The sequence below is a fragment of the Babylonia areolata genome, chromosome 3 (genome assembly GCF_041734735.1).
Source record: "Babylonia areolata isolate BAREFJ2019XMU chromosome 3, ASM4173473v1, whole genome shotgun sequence".
Taxonomy (NCBI): Eukaryota; Metazoa; Mollusca; class Gastropoda; order Neogastropoda; family Buccinidae; genus Babylonia; species Babylonia areolata.
This window is the reverse complement of record NC_134878.1, coordinates 62238762-62259645: the sequence shown is the minus strand read 5'-3', so window position 1 is coordinate 62259645 and position 20884 is coordinate 62238762. Positions and strand designations below refer to the sequence as shown.

The window sequence follows — 20884 nt, the reverse complement described above, 5'->3', positions numbered from 1 at the left end:
TGGTTACATGTTTCTTGACAAATATAACCTCCTCAGCAAGGGGGAAAAAAATTAGGTGGAGCGGTAGCAGCAGCTTATCTTCTTCCTTTTTATCTGGATAACTAAGAGGACACTGACACTGCCAGGATAACTATGAGGACACTACCAGGATAACTAAGAGGACACTGCCAGGATAACTAAGAGGACACTGCCAGGATAACTAAGAGGACACTACCAGGATAACTGAGGACACTGCCAGGATAACTAAGAGGACACTGCCAGGATAACTAAGAGGACACTGCCAGGATAACTAAGAGGACACTGCCAGGATAAAAAAAACTAAGAGGACACTACCAGGATAACTAAGAGGACACTACCAGAATAACTAAGAGGACACTAGCAGGATAACTAAGAGGACACTAGCAGGATAACTAAGAGGACACTTCCAGGATAACTAAGAGGACACTGCCAGGATAACTAAGAGGACACTGCCAGGATAACTAAGAGGACACTACCAGGATAACTAAGAGGACACTACCAGGATAACTAAGAGGACACTACCAGGATAACTAAGAGGACACTACCAGGATAACTAAGAGGACACTACCAGAATAACTGAGGACACTACCAGGATAACTAAGAGGACACTACCAGGATAACTAAGAGGACACTACCAGGATAACTAAGAGGACACTGACACTACCAGGATAACTAAGAGGACACTGCCAGGATAACTAAGAGGACACTGACACTACCAGGATAACTAAGAGGACACTACCAGGATAACTAAGAGGACACTGCCAGGATAACCAGAATAACTAAGAGGACAGTGACACTAGCAGAATAACTGAGAGGACAGTGACACTAGCAGAATAACTGAGAGGACACTAGCAGAATAACTAAGAGGACAGTGACACTAGCAGAATAACTAAGAGGACAGTGACACTAGCAGAATAACTAAGAGGACAGTGACACTAGCAGAATAACTGAGAGGACAGTGACACTAGCAGAATAACTAAGAGGACACTAGCAGAATAACTAAGAGGACAGTGACACTAGCAGGATAACTAAGAGGACAGTGACACTAGCAGGATAACTAAGAGGACACTACCAGAATAACTAAGAGGACACTACCAGGACACTACCACAATAACTACTGATTAAATCAACAGGCTGCGTCACCACAGACATTTGAGACCAGCTCTGGGAAAGATTGAAGCATCGAAAAGGAACACCGAAAAAAAAAAAGAAAAAAAAAAAAACACACACCCCCAGCGAGAGAGGCCCGCATCCCGAAAACAGAATGTGGCCGCCTGAACGACAGGGGTGTTACAAAAAATATAATCACACTGGATAACAAATGAATGAATTAACAATTTTTTTTTTTTTAGAGGGGGAATAAGAATCTGCATATTGGGCTTGTTTTCGCTCCGCTGTCATAAAGAGGGAAATAAATCAATCACAAAAATCGAAATCACAGGAAGAAAGAATTTAGAATCCATAATTTGTGTTATCTTAGTTACCTTTTATATCTTGAGAGAGAAAAAAAAAGATAATTGGGTCGTAGAGCTTCAAGTTACCTTTTATATACAAAAAAAAAAAAAACCCACAGATAATTGGATCGTGGAGATTCATGTTCTTTTCTGACAAAGATGCGAAGAAGGAAATTCTTTTGTGCGCAGGATCTGAAACATAAAAACACAGAGCTTATAATGAATCAAACTGAAAAAAGATATTATATTTCTTGGGGGGGGGGGGGAGTCAGTTAAATGTAATAGCGCATACATACGCGGCGCGTGCGTGCGTCAGTGTGTTTGCGCGCGCGCGCGCGGGTGCGTATGTGCGCTCGTGTGTGTGTGCGCGCGTGCGCTCGGGCATGCGCGTGCGTGCGTGTGTGTGTGGATTCAGATTCGTACGTGTGCGCGCGCGTTTTTTGTTGAGTGTCATGTGCGTGCATTCGGAAAGGAGAAAGAAAAAAAAGGAAAAAAAAAAGTGAGAGGAGAGTTGAACGAACTGAAAACTAAGCTAAATACAAAATGTCAAGTGTCGGTATGTGAAAGCAACAAGACACAGACGAGAGTAGAGATAAAACAGCAAGGGATGGGATGATCGAAAGTTGTGCGCGTGAAAGAACCCACGGCATCAAATGTTAATGTTAATATTGATATTAGCATTATTTTACTCTATTATGTACTGTTTGTTTATTTGTTTTATTTCATTATTTCATTGCTTACTGTTTATGATTGTTATTTGATACAAGTCATAATATGGTTCATCAGCCGTCATGATAAAAAATTGAAGTGCAACGTTGTGAGCACAGTATAAGCTTTAAGCTTGTTGATGCTCTTTTGTTATTCATTGCATTGTAATCATGTGTATTGTTGAATAATTAAAGATTATTTAAACCAAGGGTCGTTCCTGGCAAATTCCTGTTTAAAAAAAAAAATCCTCTGGGATAAGAAAAATACACTTCCCGGCAGAATATTTATAAAAAAATTTTTAAGGGGTGGGTGGGGGGGGGGGGGGGGGGGGCGTTCTCACGGAAGCAAGAGAAGCGCTGTCCCATTGAGAGAGCATTTCGATTTCCTCACAGAGAAATCTGTTGTGCCAAAAGAGTAACACATATACAATACGATAGAATACAACGCAATACAATACTATACAATACATTACAATAAAACACAATACAATACAATACAGTACAAGCCAATCTGACGAATGGGGTTGTGGGGGAAGTTGGGAGGGGAGGGGGGTGGGGGGTCACTAAAACGTAAAAAAAAACAATGACTGGAAGAGAATTGGAGAGGAAAAGCAAAAACGGGAACGAGAGAGAGAGAGAGAGAGAGAGAGAGACAGGCAGAGAGAGAGAGAGAGATAGGCATAGAGAGAGATAGGCATAGAGAGAGAGACAGGTACAGAGAGAGAGAGAGACAGGCACAGAGAGAGAGACAGGCACAGAGAGAGACAGGCACAGAGAGAGAGACAGGCACAGAGAGAGAGAGAGACAGGCACAGAGAGAGAGAGAGACAGGCACACAGAGAGACAGGCACACAGAGAGAGAGAGAGACAGGCCAGAGAGAGAGAGAGAGACAGGCACAGAGAGACAGGCACAGAGAGAGAGAGAGACAGGCACACAGAGAGACAGGCACACAGAGAGAGAGAGTGAGAGAGATGTGGGCGAGTAGATCGAGAAGTGTGCCGCGCGAGACATGACAATGCCTGGTGCCCAGAGAGAGAGAGAGAGAGAAACGTGATTAGACATATATAGGATGCTCGGAGCCCCCCCAGTACAGCAAACTGGCCAACGACACAAACCTCACGACTCTCCTCTCTCTCTCTGCCTGTGTTTTGTTGTGTACAGTCTGTATCCTACCCTCCCCCCACTCACCCCCCACCCCACCCCCCACCCCGACCCCCCAGGTCCGCCCCCACCCCCACCCCCCCTCGCCCCAGACACACACACCCACACACACACACACACACACACACACACACACACACACACACACACACACACACACCCGACATCAATTCCAAGAGGAAGAGGCATTGGGGGTTGGCTGGAAACAACAGAGGGACAAACACACAACTAGACAGACGAAGCTGGAGAGAGAGAGAGAGAGACAGAGAGAGAGACAGAGAGAGAGAGAGAGAGAGACAGACAGAGAGAGAGTAGACAACAGGAAAGGATGGATGGAGGCGAGTTGGAAGGGGGTGGGTGGTGTAGGTAGGTATGCATTGTGAAGGGACATGAGTGTGTGGTGGTAGTTGTGGTGGTGGGTGATGGTCGAGGGTTGTTGTGGGTGTGTGTGTGGGGGGTGGGGGGGTGGGAGGTGGTAGGGGAGGGAATGAGAGGATGGGTCCGAGCGGGAGGAGGGGTTGTGTAAGGGTGGAGGAGGGGGGAGGGGGGGAGAGTATGGACGGGGGGAGAGGGGTGTGGGGGTGTACTAAGTATGATGGAGGAGGGCCCTCCTCCTAGAGCAATGATTGATCCAGTTGGACAGGTCCAGTTTCCAGTTAGCCTGCTCGGACCACTAAAACTGCCCGCCACCTCGTTATGAGTTTGGACAAGTGTATTCGTTGAAGCCAAAATAACAGCACGCGTACGGACGTCTGTGCATCTACAGAAACTCGCCGGCGCGCATATATATATATATAGATATATATAGATATATATAGAGAGAGAGAGATATATATACGGCAAACACGCGCATGCAGCAGCGTGCACGCACGCGCTTTACGCACGCACCCATCTCAATAACTTTAATCATTGCAACTGTCTGATTAAAACAGACACGCAATCGAAATGCAACCCGTGCATTCAATTATTTTGGTGGGACTCGTGTGAACACCACCAGAGGCGATAATAGGAACAGTGCGGACGGAAGCTGCCCACTCAACTTACTGCATTCAGCTCGCACTCCCAGAAAACACACACGGAAGCACCACGCCCACCCTCACACACACACGCGCGCGCGCGCGCGCGCACGCACACACACACACACACACACACACACACACACACACACACAAACACACACATATACATTAACGATGTTAACATCGTTGTAAGTTAATACTTGATGTTGTAAGTTAATACTTGTTGATTTTGCATACACCTACTTTCCAATTATTCCACACCACCGTCTCTTTAAACTTTTTTTTTTTAGTTTCTTGTAATAGACTTATTTTCATTTCCTCTAAAAACATAAACGCTTTTCAGAAAACACTAATATCCACAAACATTCCCTCCATTTCACCAACTATCTCTCTTCTTTCTGTCTAACAACACTTAAAGTGAATAGACGTAAAACTTGAAGATCTTACACACATACATGCACACACATGCACACACACGCATACATGCACGCACATGCACACATGCGCGTGCGCGCGCACACACACACACACACACACACACACACACACAGAGGCGTGCACGTACCCTAAATGATTTCACTGAGCAGTATTCAGGTTACTTTAATTCAGTATTGTATGGTACTTTGCAAAACGTTATTGCATCCCTTCTACACACATTGTATGTTGTCGATACGTAATCCGGTTAGAACTGGTACAATAGTTCCCAACATTCCTGACGTGTGCGTGCGTGCGTGCGACTGTCAGTGTGTACCGTATGCGTGCACACGTGTGTGCAAACTTGTGTGTTTAGTCACCCTTTAATTTTTGTGAAGTGCTGTAGCTGTCTTCGTTTCGAACTTTTTTCTTCTTCTTCTTCTTTAATCCCGACTCAAGTTTCTGAAATTAATATACGTTTTGGTTGGGGGTTTTTTTTTGGGTTGTTTGTTTGGGTTTTTTGGGGCTTTTTGTGTTGTTTGTTTTGTTTTGTTGTTGTTTTTTTTTAAGAAGCTAATTGTTTGCACCTTCATAGAAATCCTCACCTATTGACGCGTTTCTCTAACCATAGTGGCTGGGGACACCTGTGATGAGATGAGTAATGTCAGACGATTAAAACGAGCCCGGCGATGTTGACGAGGAGATAAGCGGAACGTTTACTGCCCGGAGTGCACTTTATACAGCTTAGGTTACCCCTGGATAAATGAAGTCTTGGCAGCTGAGGCCTTTTGATGATGCACGTAGCCATGCGCGGCGCAAGAGAGTCGTGTTTCGCGCGAAGGGGCAGAAGCTAAACCCCCCAAGAGAAGAAAGCGGAGAGAAATCCCACACCCTCCTCTCCCCCCCGCCCCCCACCCCCCCCCCCCCCAGCCCCGCCCTTCCTCCCATCCCCCCATCTCCTCCCCCAACCCTAAATGTCCGCTTTGGAAATTGTTGGAAAGAATGTGGCCTCTCTGTGTGTGTGAGAGAGAGAGAGAGAGAGAGAGGCTCTAACTCGGAACTCCCAACTTATTCTGATGTCAGGCCTCTGGCCCATAAATGTATAACATGAGTGATGATATATGCTCTGCACAAGAGCTTGTGTGTGTGTGTGAGAGAGAGAGAGAGAGAGAGAGAGAAATAGCCATCACCGAGCTCTCAAGAGAGTCGAAAACGATTCTTCAGAAATAATATTCCATGCCAGTGTTATGGAGGAGGCTTGGAAAATGCAGAAGGGTAAGACTATACCTAAACATTTAAATAATTTTTTTTTAATGTACTGTCAAGTCTCATGGACCAAAAATCCAAGTTTGGCAGGGATCGGGGAATATTTTAAGAATGGAACCCTAATGTAGAAGGGTACGGACATTTTCATTATTAGTATTATTATTATTGTCGTTGTTGTTGTTGTTAACATTTTAATGAGGATGGCGATACTGATGATGATGATGATGACGACGACGTTGATGATGATTATCATTATTGTTGTTGTTGTTATCATTTATGATAATGTTAGTGATGGTGATAGTGATGATGATAATAATGATAATGGATACTTATATAGCACACTATCCAGAAATCTGCTCTAGGTGCTTTACAAAAACGCTTTTGTTAACATAATACATCATATCTATGTTACATACACACACCAAAATGTGACTACACACACACACACACACACACACACACACACACACACACACACACACACACACACACACACACACACACACACACACACACACACACACACACACACACACGCACGCACACACACACACACGCTGCATACATACATTTTAACATACATGTGTATCTAACAGCTACCCTAACACATACGCACACATAGGCAGGCACAAACTTACATAAACACACGCACACACAATACACATTCATATACATGCATGTAATTATGTACACATACATATGTATACACACATAGTCAAGCACAGCTAACGCATAGGAAGTGGACCTGCCACAATTGAACTTATTGCTGAGGGAAAAGGTGAGTTTTGAGACGAGATTTTAAAGATGCGAGGGAATCAGAATGACGGAGGTTATCAGGGAGCTTGTTCCACGTCTTTGGCGATTGAAAAGAAAACGATCTGTGTCCATAGGTCTTACTTCTAACGTGAGGTATCCTGAGAAGTCGATTATTATCATCATCATCGTCGTCGTCGTCGTCGTCGTCGTTGTTGTTGTTGTACTTATACGGCGCACACTCCCGAAACAGTGAGCTCAAAGTGCATTCCAGGAAGCAATGCACACATTACAGTCGTATACCTACATACTGGCTGGTTTACATGAAATCATCCAAGGGTGAACCTTTTTCTTTTCTCTCTAAGACAGTAATAGAGACTGCATGTCATCACATAAAAATAAAAAAAGAGAGAGAGAGAGCACCCATACCTCCTTTGTTCATAATTGTTTGTTTTTGTTATCGTCGTTTTGATCATTTCGTGTTATCATCTCTCTATCAGTGTCACGTGTTTAGTTGCTCTCCGCGTGTCCTTTTTCACCGTGCATGCTCCCATGCTGATCCCTAAGTGCTGTGGCCTTCTCTTTGTGTGTTTCCAACAGACCATGTGATGATCCCTAAGTGCTGTGGCCTGTCTTTGTGTGTTTCCAACGACCATGCTGATGATCCCTAAGTGCTGTGGCCTGTCTGTGTGTGTTTCCAACAAACCATGTTGATCCCTAAGTGCTGTGGCCTGTCTGTGTGTGTTTCCAACAAACCATGTTGATCCCTAAGTGCTGTGGCCTGTCTGTGTGTGTTTCCAACAAACCATGTTGATCCCTAAGTGCTGTAGCCTGTCTGTGTGTGTTTCCAACAAACCATGCTGATCCCTAAGTGCTGTGGCCTGTCTGTGTGTGTTTCCAACAAACCATGTTGATCCCTAAGTGCTGTGGCCTGTCTTTGTGTGTTTCCAACAAACCATGTTGATCCCTAAGTGCTGTGGCTTGTCTGTGTGTGTTTCCAATAAACCATGTTGATCCCTAAGTGCTGTGGCTTGTCTGTGTGTGTTTCCAACAAACCATGCTGATCCCTAAGTGCTGTGGCCTGTCTTTGTGTGTTTCCAACAAACCATGTTGATCCCTAAGTGCTGTGGCTTGTCTGTGTGTGTTTCCAACAAACCATGTTGATCCCTAAGTGCTGTGGCTTGTCTGTGTGTGTTTCCAACAAACAATGTTGATCCCTAAGTGCTGTGGCCTGTCTGTGTGTGTTTCCAACAAACCATGCTGATCCCTAAGTGCTGTGGCCTGTCTGTGTGTGTTTCCAACAAACCATGTTGATCCCTAAGTGCTGTGGCCTGTCTGTGTGTGTTTCCAACAAACCATGCTGATCCCTAAGTGCTGACGGGCGCAATAGCCGAGTGGTTAAAGCGTTGGACTTTCAATCTGAGGGTCCCGGGTTCGAATCACGGTGACGGCGCCTGGTGGGTAAAGGGTGGAGATTTTTTACGATCTCCCAGGTCAACATATGTGCAGACCTGCTAGTGCCTGAACCCCCTTCGCGTGTGTATATGCAAGCAGAAGATCAAATACGCACGTTAAAGATCCTGTAATCCATGTCAGCGTTCGGTGGGTTATGGAAACAAGAACATTCCCAGCATGCACACCCCCGAAAGCGGAGTATGGCTGCCTATATGGCGGGGTAAAAACGGTCATACACGTAAAAGCCCACTCGTGTGCATACGAGTGAACGTGGGAGTTGCAGCCCACGAACGCAGAAGAAGAAGAAGAAGAAGAATCCCTAAGTGCTGTGGCCTGTCTTTGTCTGCTTCCAACGACTGATTCCTTTTTGTTGTTCAGTCATCAAGCTTCTTTCTTTCTGTCTGTCTTTCTTTCTTTCTTCCTCCCATCAATTTCTCATCACCCCCCTTCAGGTCATTTCTGCTTCTGCTTGTAGCGTAATAGCTTCCTTGTGTTTTCGTTTGTTTTGTTTGCTTTTGTTTGTTTGTTTGTGTTTGTTTTGTGCATCCTTAACCATCCTCTCTCTGTGTCTGTTTTTTTCTAATTGGCTGTCTGCACCCCCCCCCCTCTCTCTCTCTCTCTCTCTCTCTCTCTCTCTCTCTCTCTCTCTCTACCTCTACCTCTCTGAAAATGAAAAGTACATGGTTTCTTTCGTTTAACTGAAACTTGCAGCCTGAAAATATATATATATATTTGTCGGTCCTTACACACAAATGGCACAGAGATATGCTGGTCCAGTCACATTTCGAACAAGGACTCTATGTTTGAATGCGAATAAAGTCTGCTTCGTGCCTGTAAAAAAAAAATTTAAATATATTTTTTTTTTTTTTTTTTAAGAGACATTTTTGGAAGTGTGCGTGATATAAGTTACATGATACGTACAAAATTATGTATGAGATACTACTGTATTTTATGTTAAAAGCGTTTAATATATATTTTTTCCCCACAGTGAGGATGTAATCGTGTACCCCCGCGTCACAAAGGTTATTCAGCTGATGAAATTAAAAAGCTCCAGTGTTGAGTGTTCTCTTCCTCCCCCCCCCCCCCACCCCCACCCCCCACCCCTCTCTCTCTCTCTCTCTCTGTCTCTCTCCCTCTTTCTCTCTCTTTCTCTCATTTTGCTTTATATTTATATAGAGCGTTTAAACAACGCAGTGCTTATGAAACGTAATTTTCTTTGTATTTGTGACCCAGTGCGCTATGCTTGCTCCAAAACTGCTCACACACGAGTTGCATCAGACGACGTTTTCGCAACTAACCCGCGCACAGATTGTGTGACATCACTTCCAGTTTGAACGCCAAGCCGATTACATCATTTTGTTCTCGCCAGACAGCCTACTCCTCGACCAGCGTCGCGGTATGCTATTGGCTGAGCGGAAACTTGTGTATCTGTTCCACCGTAATTAATTAATATATCTTTTGTCGGATCAGTAAACTACAAGTATTATATACTGGCAGAATCGTCACAAGTCCATCTTTAAGTCTATTCCATTTGTGTTTGCCTACGTTAAACTGATTTAACGCAGTTTGTAATTTTCAGCGACAAGCTCGTTAAAACTGACCCTGTTCAGGTGACTTAAATTAAGATTATAAATTCATCTCAAATAATCAACACTTCATTTTATACTCATTAGAAAGTAGGTGTTGAGCTCTTTCTTTTGCAACTGATCCGACGTAAATCAGTTCAGGAATCATTTAGAAATCTGTCCCTGAACACCTTGTAAGAAACAGTTGTTGTCAGATTTGGCCTGATTAATGACGATCTGTTCGCAGCACACGTGACTGCCTTTGCAGTCCGCTTAACTTGCATGAATTGACACAGTGAGTGATGAGTGGTCATTTTCATACCTGGTCAGTCATTTGTGACTGGCCTCTGTATGTTCCTGGCCTGTGTGCGGGATCTTGTCTATTCTTTTATTCAGTCATGATCATTTAGTTAGTTCTTTTGTACCGTCCGTGCCCTATTAGAACCACTCAGTACACGGCTACATATTAATATGCGGCTTTCTGTCAATTCCATGTGTACCCCCTTCTAAGGGGCTATGGCCTGTATGAATAAAACGTCTTGTCTCTCTCTCTCTCTCTCTCTCTCTCTCTCTCAGTCTCTCTCTCTCCGTCTCTCTTCTCTCTCGGTATGTGGCATGCGCACTTCATGGTACGTCTAAAACGTCTGGTAGCATTTCACGGGCTCCCAAGAACAACGCAATAAATATAGCGGATAATGAGCTCTGTTATCTAAGAGGAGAAAGAGAGAGAGTGAGGGAGAGATGGAGAGAGAAATATAGGGGAGATAAAGAGACAGGGGGTGGGGGGGGAGGGGAGATGCGAAGAGACAGATGTTGGGGTAGGGTGGAGAGGGAGAGAGAGAGAAACCCGTACTTTTAACCTTGCAGCTACCCAACAAGCCAAATTGTCGCGTCTGCGGAAGACTTTTTTTTTTGTGTCTTGAATTTAAACCCAACCTCCTAGCCCAACCCCCTATTCCCCCCCCCCCCCCCCCCCCCGCCCCCTTCCCACCGACCCCCAGCATATAGATACAGTTCATCATAATTAGATACGGACAAAAAGAGAGACGGAAGATACATGGTTTCGTGTCAATCAACCCAAAATTACCGCTGCCAAGCAGAGCAGGCCACGCATGCTAACATGGAACCGAGGCAACTAACTATATAGATATATTTTTTTTTTTTTTAAAAGCCCCCCTTCCTCCCCCTCCCATCGCATCCCACCCCCCTTCTCCCATCCCACTTGCAACCCCACCCCCCACCCCCACCCCCACCCCCTGAAATGGACCTGACAGAAAACGACAGAGCTATAGATCTGTTACGATACACACCCTTCCACTTTCTCTGCGCGCGCGCACACACACAACTACACACACACACACACACACACACACACACACACACACACATCGCGTCCATGCGAACGCCCCATGCGTGCGCGCGGACGCGGCGAGATCGCCGATTGCGATAGTGGCGCGAGACCCATAACTTGCCGGCCCCGGAGTATGGCATACCACTCGCGCCACAAAGTGTGTCACGGCGGACTGAGGCATTGCCGCTGATCGGAGCCGTGACAGTGAGGGTGGGATGGGGAGGATGTGTGGGAGGTAAGGTGGGGGGGGGGGGGGGCGGTGGAGTTCCATAGGGGAGTAGGGGGAAGGGCGGAGGGGGGCGGGGGGGGTTTGGCATCCTTAGGTTATCGGGCACGTGAATGCTACTGTGTCTGAGAGTTTGGTAGGTAGGGGGACTTTACTTGGGGGGTGAGTAGGGGTGTGGGTTGGTGAACTTCATCCTACTCCCTTCACCCTAAACCCTTCCTCCACTTCCACTCCTCCCCCCCCCCCCCACACACACACTTCCCTTAACCCCTAACCACCACTCCCAACTCCCCCCTACCCACCCCCCCCCCCCCCCTGTCCGGAGGCAGACGATGGGGTCCCGAGTCGTTTGACATGGGTCCACAGGTGGGCTGAGAATTGGGGTGCTGAGAGGTGCTTGGCTTTTTTTTTTTCGGGTTGTGTGTGTGTAGGGGAGGGGAGGGGGGCGTGGGGAGGGGGTGGGGAGAGGGCGGATGGGAAGCTTAAGGAGAAGATAGGTGGAGTTCTGTGACCTTGAGTCTGTCTGTCTGTCTGTCTGTCTCCAGTTCACTTCCTGACTCTCTTCTTCCACACAGACCGCTCCTCCCCACCACCCTTTCTTTAACCCCCCCCCACCCCCCCACCCCCCACCCCCCCACCCCCCACACACACACCCTCTGCCCCCATCCCTCATTCCAACCCCTCCTTGCTGTTTTTCTTTGAAAGTTTCTGTTAGTAAGGTTAGGTACTTTGTGAGGGACCGTCCACTGTGTTGTGTTGTACGGTCATTGGCCAGACGATGTGACATTGTTGCAAGGTCTTATGTTTGAAACCACTTGTTTTGTGAAGCACCGAAAGACACGTTTCTGGATAGTGTGCTATATACGTATTCAGTTGCAGTAGTGGTAGTAGTAGTAGTAGTAGTATCATTAGCATTATTTAAAAGGAATACGTCCACACTGGATGCGTCATTAGCTTTTTTTTTAAGGAATACGTCCACACTGGATGCGTCATTAGCATTTTTTTTAAAGGAATACGTCCACTCTGGATGCGTCATTAGCATTTTTTTAAAAGGAATACGTCCACTCTGGATGCGTCATTAGCATTTTTTTTAAAGGAATACGTCCACTCTGGATGCGTCATTAGCTTCTTTTTCTTTTTTTTTAAAGGAATACGTCCACTCTGGATGCGTCATTTAGCTTCTTTTTTTTTAAAGGAATACGTCCACTCTGGATGCGTCATTAGCTTCTTTTTCTTTTTTTTTTAAAGGAATACGTCCACTCTGGATGCGTCATTAGCATTTTTTTTTTAAAGGAATATGTCCACTCTGGATGCGTCATTAGCTTCTTTTTCTTTTTTTTTTTTAAAGGAATACGTCCACTCTGGATGCGTCATTAGCATTTTTTTTTTAAAGGAATACGTCCACTCTGGATGCGTCATTAGCATTTTTTTTTAAAGGAATATGTCCACTCTGGAGGCGTCATTAGCATTTTTTTTTAAAGGAATATGTCCACTCTGGAGGCGTCATTAGCATTTTTTTTTAAAGGAATATGTCCACTCTGGAGGCGTCATTAGCATTTTTTTTTAAAGGAATATGTCCACTCTGGATGCGTCATTAGCATTTTTTTTAAAGGAATATGTCCACTCTGGAGGCGTCATTAGCATTTTTTTTAAGGAATACGTCCACACTGGATGCGTCATTAGCATTTTTTTTAAAGGAATACGTCCACTCTGGATGCGTCATTAGCATTTTTTTTTAAAGGAATACGTCCACTCTGGATGCGTCATTAGCATTTTTTTTTTTAAAGGAATACGTCCACTCTGGATGCGTCATTAGCATTTTTTTTAAAGGAATATGTCCACTCTGGAGGCGTCATTAGCATTTTTTTTAAAGGAATACGTCCACTCTGGATGCGTCATTAGCAATTTTTTTAAAAGGAATACGTCCACTGGATGCGTCATTAGCAATTTTTTTTAAAGGAATACGTCCACTGGATGCGTCATTAGCTCTTTTTTTTAAGGAATACGTCCACTCTGGATGCGTCATTAGCTTCTTTTTTTTTAAAGGAATACGTCCACTCTGGATGCGTCATTAGTTTTTTTGTTTTTTTTAAAGGAATACGTCCACACTGAATGTGAGTGTGAATCAGACAGGATGATACGACCAGTACCTCATTTTGACCATCTTTTAGAAAATGGATACACAATCATTCACATGCACGCGTTCATGAACGTACTGATCATGCTTGCTTGCTTATGGGGGGTTTTTTTTTTTTTACCTGGTGGGGTGATATTTATGGGGCGTGAAAACTTCCTTTTCCGGTTTCTCGGAGCGCGAAAGATATTACGAAACAGGCACCGGAAGTGCGTCACCTTTGTGAGGCAGCATGGGGCGGATGTCCACCCGGAACCTGCCCGACCGTATGTGGCATCAGGAAATGTGACCAGGGCTGTCTCCCAGGGAGCCAGTTGCATTGCTCGGCCGGACGGAAGAGTCTAGTATGGTCGTGACCCGCTACTAACTGTGTGTAGTATGGAACTGACCAATGGCGTAGTTCGGTCAACGTAGGAATTTAGTCGCGTGTAACTGTCAAAAAGTTAGAACCAAGCTATGCAACTGGCACCTGGAGCCACGGATATCCAGGATTAAGTGCAGAGCGCGTCTGGCAACAAACACAATTACTGGAGCCAGTTGCATTGCTTATACGGATTAAATAGCATCATATTTGTTTTTTTCTAAGGACAATGATAAGCCATTTTCTGTCATAAGGTTGCTGATTTTATCAAGTTCCCGCTGGTGTATTTTCTTTATGTAATTCAGTGTCCTGGTAAGCGTTTTATTTTTCATTGTCACCTTCATCCATAAACAAATGTCATCAGCAAATTGAACAAGAGTGTGTGTGTGTGTGTGTGTGTCCCCCCCTCTCTCTCTCCATCACCGGCGTTCTCTCGTTTTGCCTTGTCCTTTACCTGTCCGTTCTTGCCTCGTTTTCCATCATTATTATGCAAACATGTTGGCACGAGCACGCTCACACACACACACACACACACACACACACACACACACACACACACACACACACACAGAGCCACGTTACCCTACACCTCACACCTCCATCCCTCTGTGTCTCAATCTCTGTCTCTGTCTTTCTGTCTGTCTCTGTGTCTCTGTCTCTTTCTGTCTGTCTCTCTGTCTGTCTCTCTCCCTCTCTGTCTCTTTCTCTCCCCCTTTCTATGTCTGTCTCTCTCTTTCTCTGTCTCTCTCTCCCCCTCTCTCTCTCTCTCCCCTCTCTCTCTCTCTCCCCTCTCTCTCTCTACCCTCTCTCTCTTTTCCCCCTCTCTCTCTCTCTGTCTCTCTTTCTCTCTGTCTCTCTCCCTCTCTCTCTCTCTCTCTCTCTCTCTCGCTCTCTCTCTCTCCTCCCCCCTCCCTCCACATGTAGTGACCAACAAGCGGATCACAACTTGTGAAACAATCGGCCGAAACGGGATCTCGCAGGTGTGTTCCGACCGTACCCCCCCCCCACCCCACCCCCCTCCACCCCCCCCCCCCACCCCTGCCCCCCCCCCCCCCACACACACACACACCCCCCCTTCCTCCCAAGCTCAAACAAGAGTTTTTCCAGCTCCCACCCCCCCCCACCCCCAGCCCCTCTCTCCCCTCCCCTCCTGTAAAGTAAACAGTAGCAGACTCTGGGAGGTGACGGTGCTAATACAATACACACGACACCAACATGGTTGGTGAAATTAATGGTGGTGGAGCTGTGTTGCTGATTGGCCTTCGCGCGCTTCAATCTGCTTCCGTGTCTGGAGTGTTTGTTCTCTGTGATTGCGTCCACTCACTCCTTCATCGATACCTCTCTCTCTCTCTCTCTCTCTGTCTCTCTCTCTCTCTCTCTCTCTCTCTCTCTCATTCAGCCAGCAAACAGATGGCTTGCTGGAGGGGATTTTTTTTTTTTTTTAATGAAATCGAGAAGACCGAAAATAATGGTTTGAAGTGTTGTGCTTCTGTGGGTTTTTGTGCGTGTGTGTGGGTGTGTATTGCAGTTCCCTTGTGTTTGTTTGTTTGTTTCCCCCCCCCCCCCACCCACACCCCCTCTCTCCCCTCTTCCTGAAGATTAAGTCAATTTTACCTGAGCGGTTTATCCTCTGCACGCAATTATTGTGAAGCCGATTGTTTTGGGTCTGTGACTCACTGCGCGTTTCAGTTAGGGAGTGTAGTGAATTAGTGTACTACTGTGTCATTACACGACATTATCCCGGCAGGTGTCATTTTTTTTGTTGGTGAAACTCTCAGGTGAAAACTGGACCTTGCGGGATGGGGGATGGGGGGGGGGGGATAGTGGAGCTGGAAGGGGGTGAGGTAATTGTGGCTGGGTAGGGGTGGGAGGAGGAGGAGGGGGAGAGAATAAAGTAATTATCAAAGAAATTTAACAGTACCTTAGCACCCCCACCCCTTCCTCCCTCCCACCCAACCCCGACACATTTCTCCGAAAATCGGGGATATCATGTTGATGTTTAAAAAAGCAAAAGACGAAAAAGAACAAGAAAAACAGAAATGGGAAAGAACAAACAAACAAACAAAACCACCACAAAAATGTCAGCAACTAAATCAAAGGGAAAGAATATCCAGAATACAGATCAATATCCACAACGATACATTCCATTTTTCTTCCATTTTTGATATCACATAGACAGTTGACACACACACGCGCGCGCACGTAAAACACGAAGAAAGTAAGCAAAGATGAAAGGAGAACAGCATGATATAAATATAGTGTGTTTTTTGGGGGGGAAAAAACAACAACTACGAATAAGGAAATAAATCATTTGAATAAGTCATCCAATATAAGAGAAGATACCGTGTACCCCATTCCACATAAAATGCATCATATGCACATATTTTAGCTTACTCACTCTCTCCACAAGGTTTCATAGTCAAATTGTATTTCATTCTTGCTCGTGTCAAACAATGAATTTCCACACCTGGAACTTTTTTTTTTCAGTCGTAATTTGCACGGGTTTTTTTTCTTCCGTTTTTTGTTGTTGTTTTTTTTGGGGGGGTTTATGTTTTTTGTTGTTGGTTTTTCAGCCATAGCATCTTAGCATCAGACCAATACTTTTCTCCATTTTCGATAAATAGTCAAAACTTCTGAAACTGACGTTTCCTTTCAGTTTTGAATCCAAATTTCAAAGATACTGAAAACATGAGTAAATAATTCATTCATGTTATTTCTATGATTGCTGCAGCAACTTGTCTGGTAAGAAATTGTAGGTCGATGTTCTCTGTTTGAATAGACCCATAGCCGCCCGCCCCCCTACCCCCCCCCCCCCCCCGCCCCCCTTCCCCCACTTTCACACACCCCCACTCTCACACACACACACACGCTCTCGTTTTACTTGTTTGTTTCTGACACTATTCAGCAGCATAGTAAATTCATACATTTCCCCAACTTTGGACAAACACGAACGCTGAATACATTTTGGTATATCTCCTGTGTGGAAGCTAATTTAGGCCTATACATATGTACATACACGAACGCTGACTACCACCCCCCCCCCCCCTCCCCATCCCCAACCCAGCCCCTCAAAAAAAAATATATATATATATTCTTTGTGGAAGCTTATTTATCAAATACATATGGATGGGGAGATATTGTACAAGGCTGAGAGCTGTTCACACAGGCCTGACGAGTAGCATGCAAGGGCATTCACTCCATCTCTCTCCTTTCTCTCTCCTGGCTGACTTCCGGTCTCCAGTTCCGGTCTTCCCTGAGGGCGCGCCCCGATCTTTTGAGTGTGGGAGGAAGTGTAACCGGAACATTCTGTGGACTAGCTCTCTTATTATTTTGTGAAGGTCACGATGTTTTTCTCTGTGTGTGTGCGTGCGTGCGTGTGTGTGTGTGTGTGTGTGTGTGTGTGTGTGTGCGCGTGGGAGGAAATGCCTCTTACAATGTAATGTGACGTTGACAAACGGTCGTCTGTCTGTGTGCTTCTCCTCGTTTGGCAAAAGAAAAAAATATATTGCAAGAAAGTTAATTTGGTGTATATATATATATATATATAGAGAGAGAGAGAGAGAGAGATATGTATGTATGTATGTATGTATGTATATATATATATATATGTATGTATGTATGTATGTGTGTGTATATATATATATATATATATATATATTTCAGCGGCCCTCTCTCACTATCTTGTTTGTCACTTTCTGTTTCATTCTCTGTCCGTTTCTCTGTATGTCTGTCTGTCAGACTGTCAGCCTCTCTCTCTCTCTCTCTCTCTGTATGTCTCTTTGTATCTGTCTCTCTCTCCCATAGTCTCTCTCTCTCTGTCTGTGTCTCTGTCTCCGTCTCTCTCTCTCTTTCTTTTTTTTTTCGCGCGCGTGCGTGTTTGTGTGTGTGCGCGTGCGTGTGTGTGCGCGTGTGCGTGCGTGTGTGTGTGCGTGTGTGCGTGTGTGCGTGTGTGTGTGTGTGTGTCCACGCTTCTGTCTCTCTATGCCTGTTTTCTCTGTTTCTGTGTCTCTACCTGCCTGTCTTTGTTTGTTGCGTTCGCTATTCATCCCAAGACCAGAAAATCTATAATGCACAATAGTAGCGGCAGGGTGGCGTTGGTTGGAACGGGGGTTGGGGGAAGGGGGTGCTGATTCCTTTCTTCATTAAACAGACGCTACTGTCAAGACGCATGTGATTCCTTCCCACCCACACCATAGTCCCCACCCCACTCCACCCCACCCTTCCGCCTTTTCGCCTTTTCACCGAAATGGTTGTTCACAGAAATGACACGAGGTTGAGGGGGGGGTGAGGAGGGGTGGGGGTTGTTGTCATTAGTTTTAATTAGTAATTGGGCGTGGACAGTCGTGGTTCGCCCCCCAAAAGTAATTGTCAGGCACGAGTGTAAGTTTATACACTTCATCGCACTGCATGGTCCGCGAGGTTTATGGTGTTAGTAGCAGCGCTTTTCGAACTGTGTCAATAGTGGAAGTTTGCGCTCACATCACAACTTTTTCTTAGTGTGTTTTTTGTTGTTGTTGTTGTTGTTGTTGTTTTTTGGTGTGAGTTTTATTGGGGGGTTTTGTCTGTCTGTTTGTTAGTTTTACAATTTAAATTGTAATATGGAAGAGAGTTGTTCCTCATGTTGTCCATATGGAAAGGTAGTTGAAACAAAACCAAGGGTTTTTGTGAACTGCTGGTCGTAGGATTTCTGCTTCTTCTCTCTCTCTCTCTCTCTCTCTCTCTCTAGCTATCTCTCTCTCCCTCTCTCTCTCTCCAGTTTCCCCTCCCCATCATCCCTCCCTCTCTCTCTCTCCCCCTCTCTCTCCACCTCTCTCTCTCTCTGTGTGTCTCTCTCTCCCTCTCTCTCTGTCTCTCTGTCCACCCTCTCTCTCTCTTCCACATTGTCTTCCCCCTTCTGGTCGTTTTAGGTCCCTCCCCCCCCACGCCCACCTCCGCCCTGAGAAAGTTTACCATAAGGTTGTGTGTGTGTGTGTGTAAGTGTGTGTGTGTGTGTGTTTGAGAGAGAGAGAGAGAGGTGAGAGAGATGATGATGATGTTATAGATTGGCTGATTTATGCCATAGCATTCTGATATTATTGTGACGTTTTGTTCATTCATTCAGCCCCTGACAATGATGTCTTTTTTTTTTCTGTCTAATTTCAGGTCCACCATCCTCGATCCAAGCGGTAACGATGGCAACGGTGAGTTTATCTGTCTGTCCGTCCGTATGTGCGTACGTACGTTCCTCTCTCTGCCTCCTGTCTCTGTCTCTCTCTCTCTCTGTCTCTGTCCCCCTCTCTCTGTCTTTAACCTCTCACTCTCTCTTAACACCTCTCTCTCTCCAACCTCTCTCTCTTTCTCTCTCTACCCTCTCTGGAGTGAAAGCAGGGTGTACATGAAATCATATATGTGAGAGGGTGGTCGAATTTCCTTTTTTTTTTTCTTATTATTTTCTTTGAAGTGATGAAGTGATACAATGCTACATTTTTAATTATGGTGACAGTGCTACCAGTCTTTGTTTCACTGCAGTGTTTAAAACTCGCATCATAGAGATTACTGTAATCTGTTGACGTGGAAAAGTTACCCCCTTGTCAAAAAGACCTTTGCAGGCAGTGACAATAAAACATTTCAAGTTTCAAGTTTTCACGTCCGTTTCTCTCTCTACCCTCTTTCTCTCTCCTCTCTCTCTCTCTCTCCTTCTCTCTCTCTCTCTCTCTCTCTCTCTCTTTATACCCTCTCTCTCTCTCTCTCTCCCTCCATCTCTTTCTCTCTTTGTACCCCTCTCTCTCTCTCTTTCTCAACTCTCTCTCTTTGTACCCTCTATCTCTCTCTCTCCTTTTCAACTCCCCCTCCCTCCCTCCCTCTCTCTGTCTCTCTGTCTCTATCTCTCTGTCTCTTTCTCTCTTTGTACCTCTCTCTCTCTCTTGTACCCTCTATCTCTCTCTCTCTCTCCCTCTGTCTCTTTCTGTCTTTGTACCCCCCTCTCTCTCTCTCTCCTTTTCAACTCCCCCTCCCTCCCTCCCTCTCTCTGTCTGTCTTTCTCTCTCTCTTTCTCTCTTTGTACCCTCTCTCTCTCTCTCTTGCACCCTCCATCTCTATCTCTCTCTCCCTCTGTCTCTCTCTCTCTCTCTCCCTCCATCTCTTTCTCTCTTTGTACCCCCCTCTCTCTCTCTCTCCTTTTCAACTCCCCCTCCCTCCCTCTCTCTGTCTCTCTGTCCCTCTCTCTCTCTCTCTCTTTGTACCCTCTCTCTCTCTCTTGTACTCTCTATCTCCCTCCCTCTGTCTCTTTCTTTCTTTGTACCCTCTCTCTCTCTCTCTCCTTTTCAACTCCCCCTCCCTCCCTCCCCCCCTGCCCCCCCTCTCTCTCTCTCTGTCTCCCATTCCATCCTCCCTTACCTGCGTATCTGCACGTCTTGTCAACTTCCTAATGGGCTGTCATTCCTACTGCCTATCTTGTATCGCGGGGCTTCCTTTTTGCTTCTGTCCATTAAGTGCTAATAAAGCCTGTCTGTGTATAAGCTGGCAGTTCCTATCTCTTCTTTTTCTTTTTCTTTTTTTTTTTCTTTTTTTTGTTGTTGTTGTTTCTTTTTTTGTTTGGTTGTTTTTTCTTTGTTTTTCGGGGCTGGGAATGGCATGCCGGGATACCGCGGGGTGTGTGTCAATCATATCCGTTCATCCCCCCCCCCCCCCCACACCCCCACCCCCCTCCCCCCGTGTCTACGCGACCCCCTCTCTTCTTCAACACTCTGCTCATCCTTCCTTTCCCTCCTTCCTTCCTTCCTTTCCTTCCTGCTTTCCTTTCCTTCCTTCCTTCCGTCCTCTCTCAGTTCCTTCGTTCTAATCATTGTTTGTGTCCATTTAACAGACCACACAATGTAAAAAAAATAAATAAATAAATAAATAATAATAATAATAATAATAAAAATGAAAAACGGTTTTTTATTTGGTTGGTAGGATGTATTTTTTTCTCAGTACTTTTTGTCTCCCTCCCCCCCCCCACCCCCGATCCCCCGCCCACACA

General features: G+C 45.5%; 1 protein-coding gene across 1 annotated transcript in view; it reads left to right on the top strand.

The window, feature by feature from the left end:
• LOC143280401 (inactive tyrosine-protein kinase transmembrane receptor ROR1-like) overlaps positions 1-20884 on the top strand; it is a 458789-nt gene that overhangs the window by 308577 nt on the left and 129328 nt on the right. The window contains exon 4 of the mRNA XM_076585035.1: positions 19027-19064. Within this exon, the coding sequence (XP_076441150.1) occupies positions 19027-19064 (38 nt within the window). The remainder of the gene's footprint in view (positions 1-19026; positions 19065-20884) is intronic.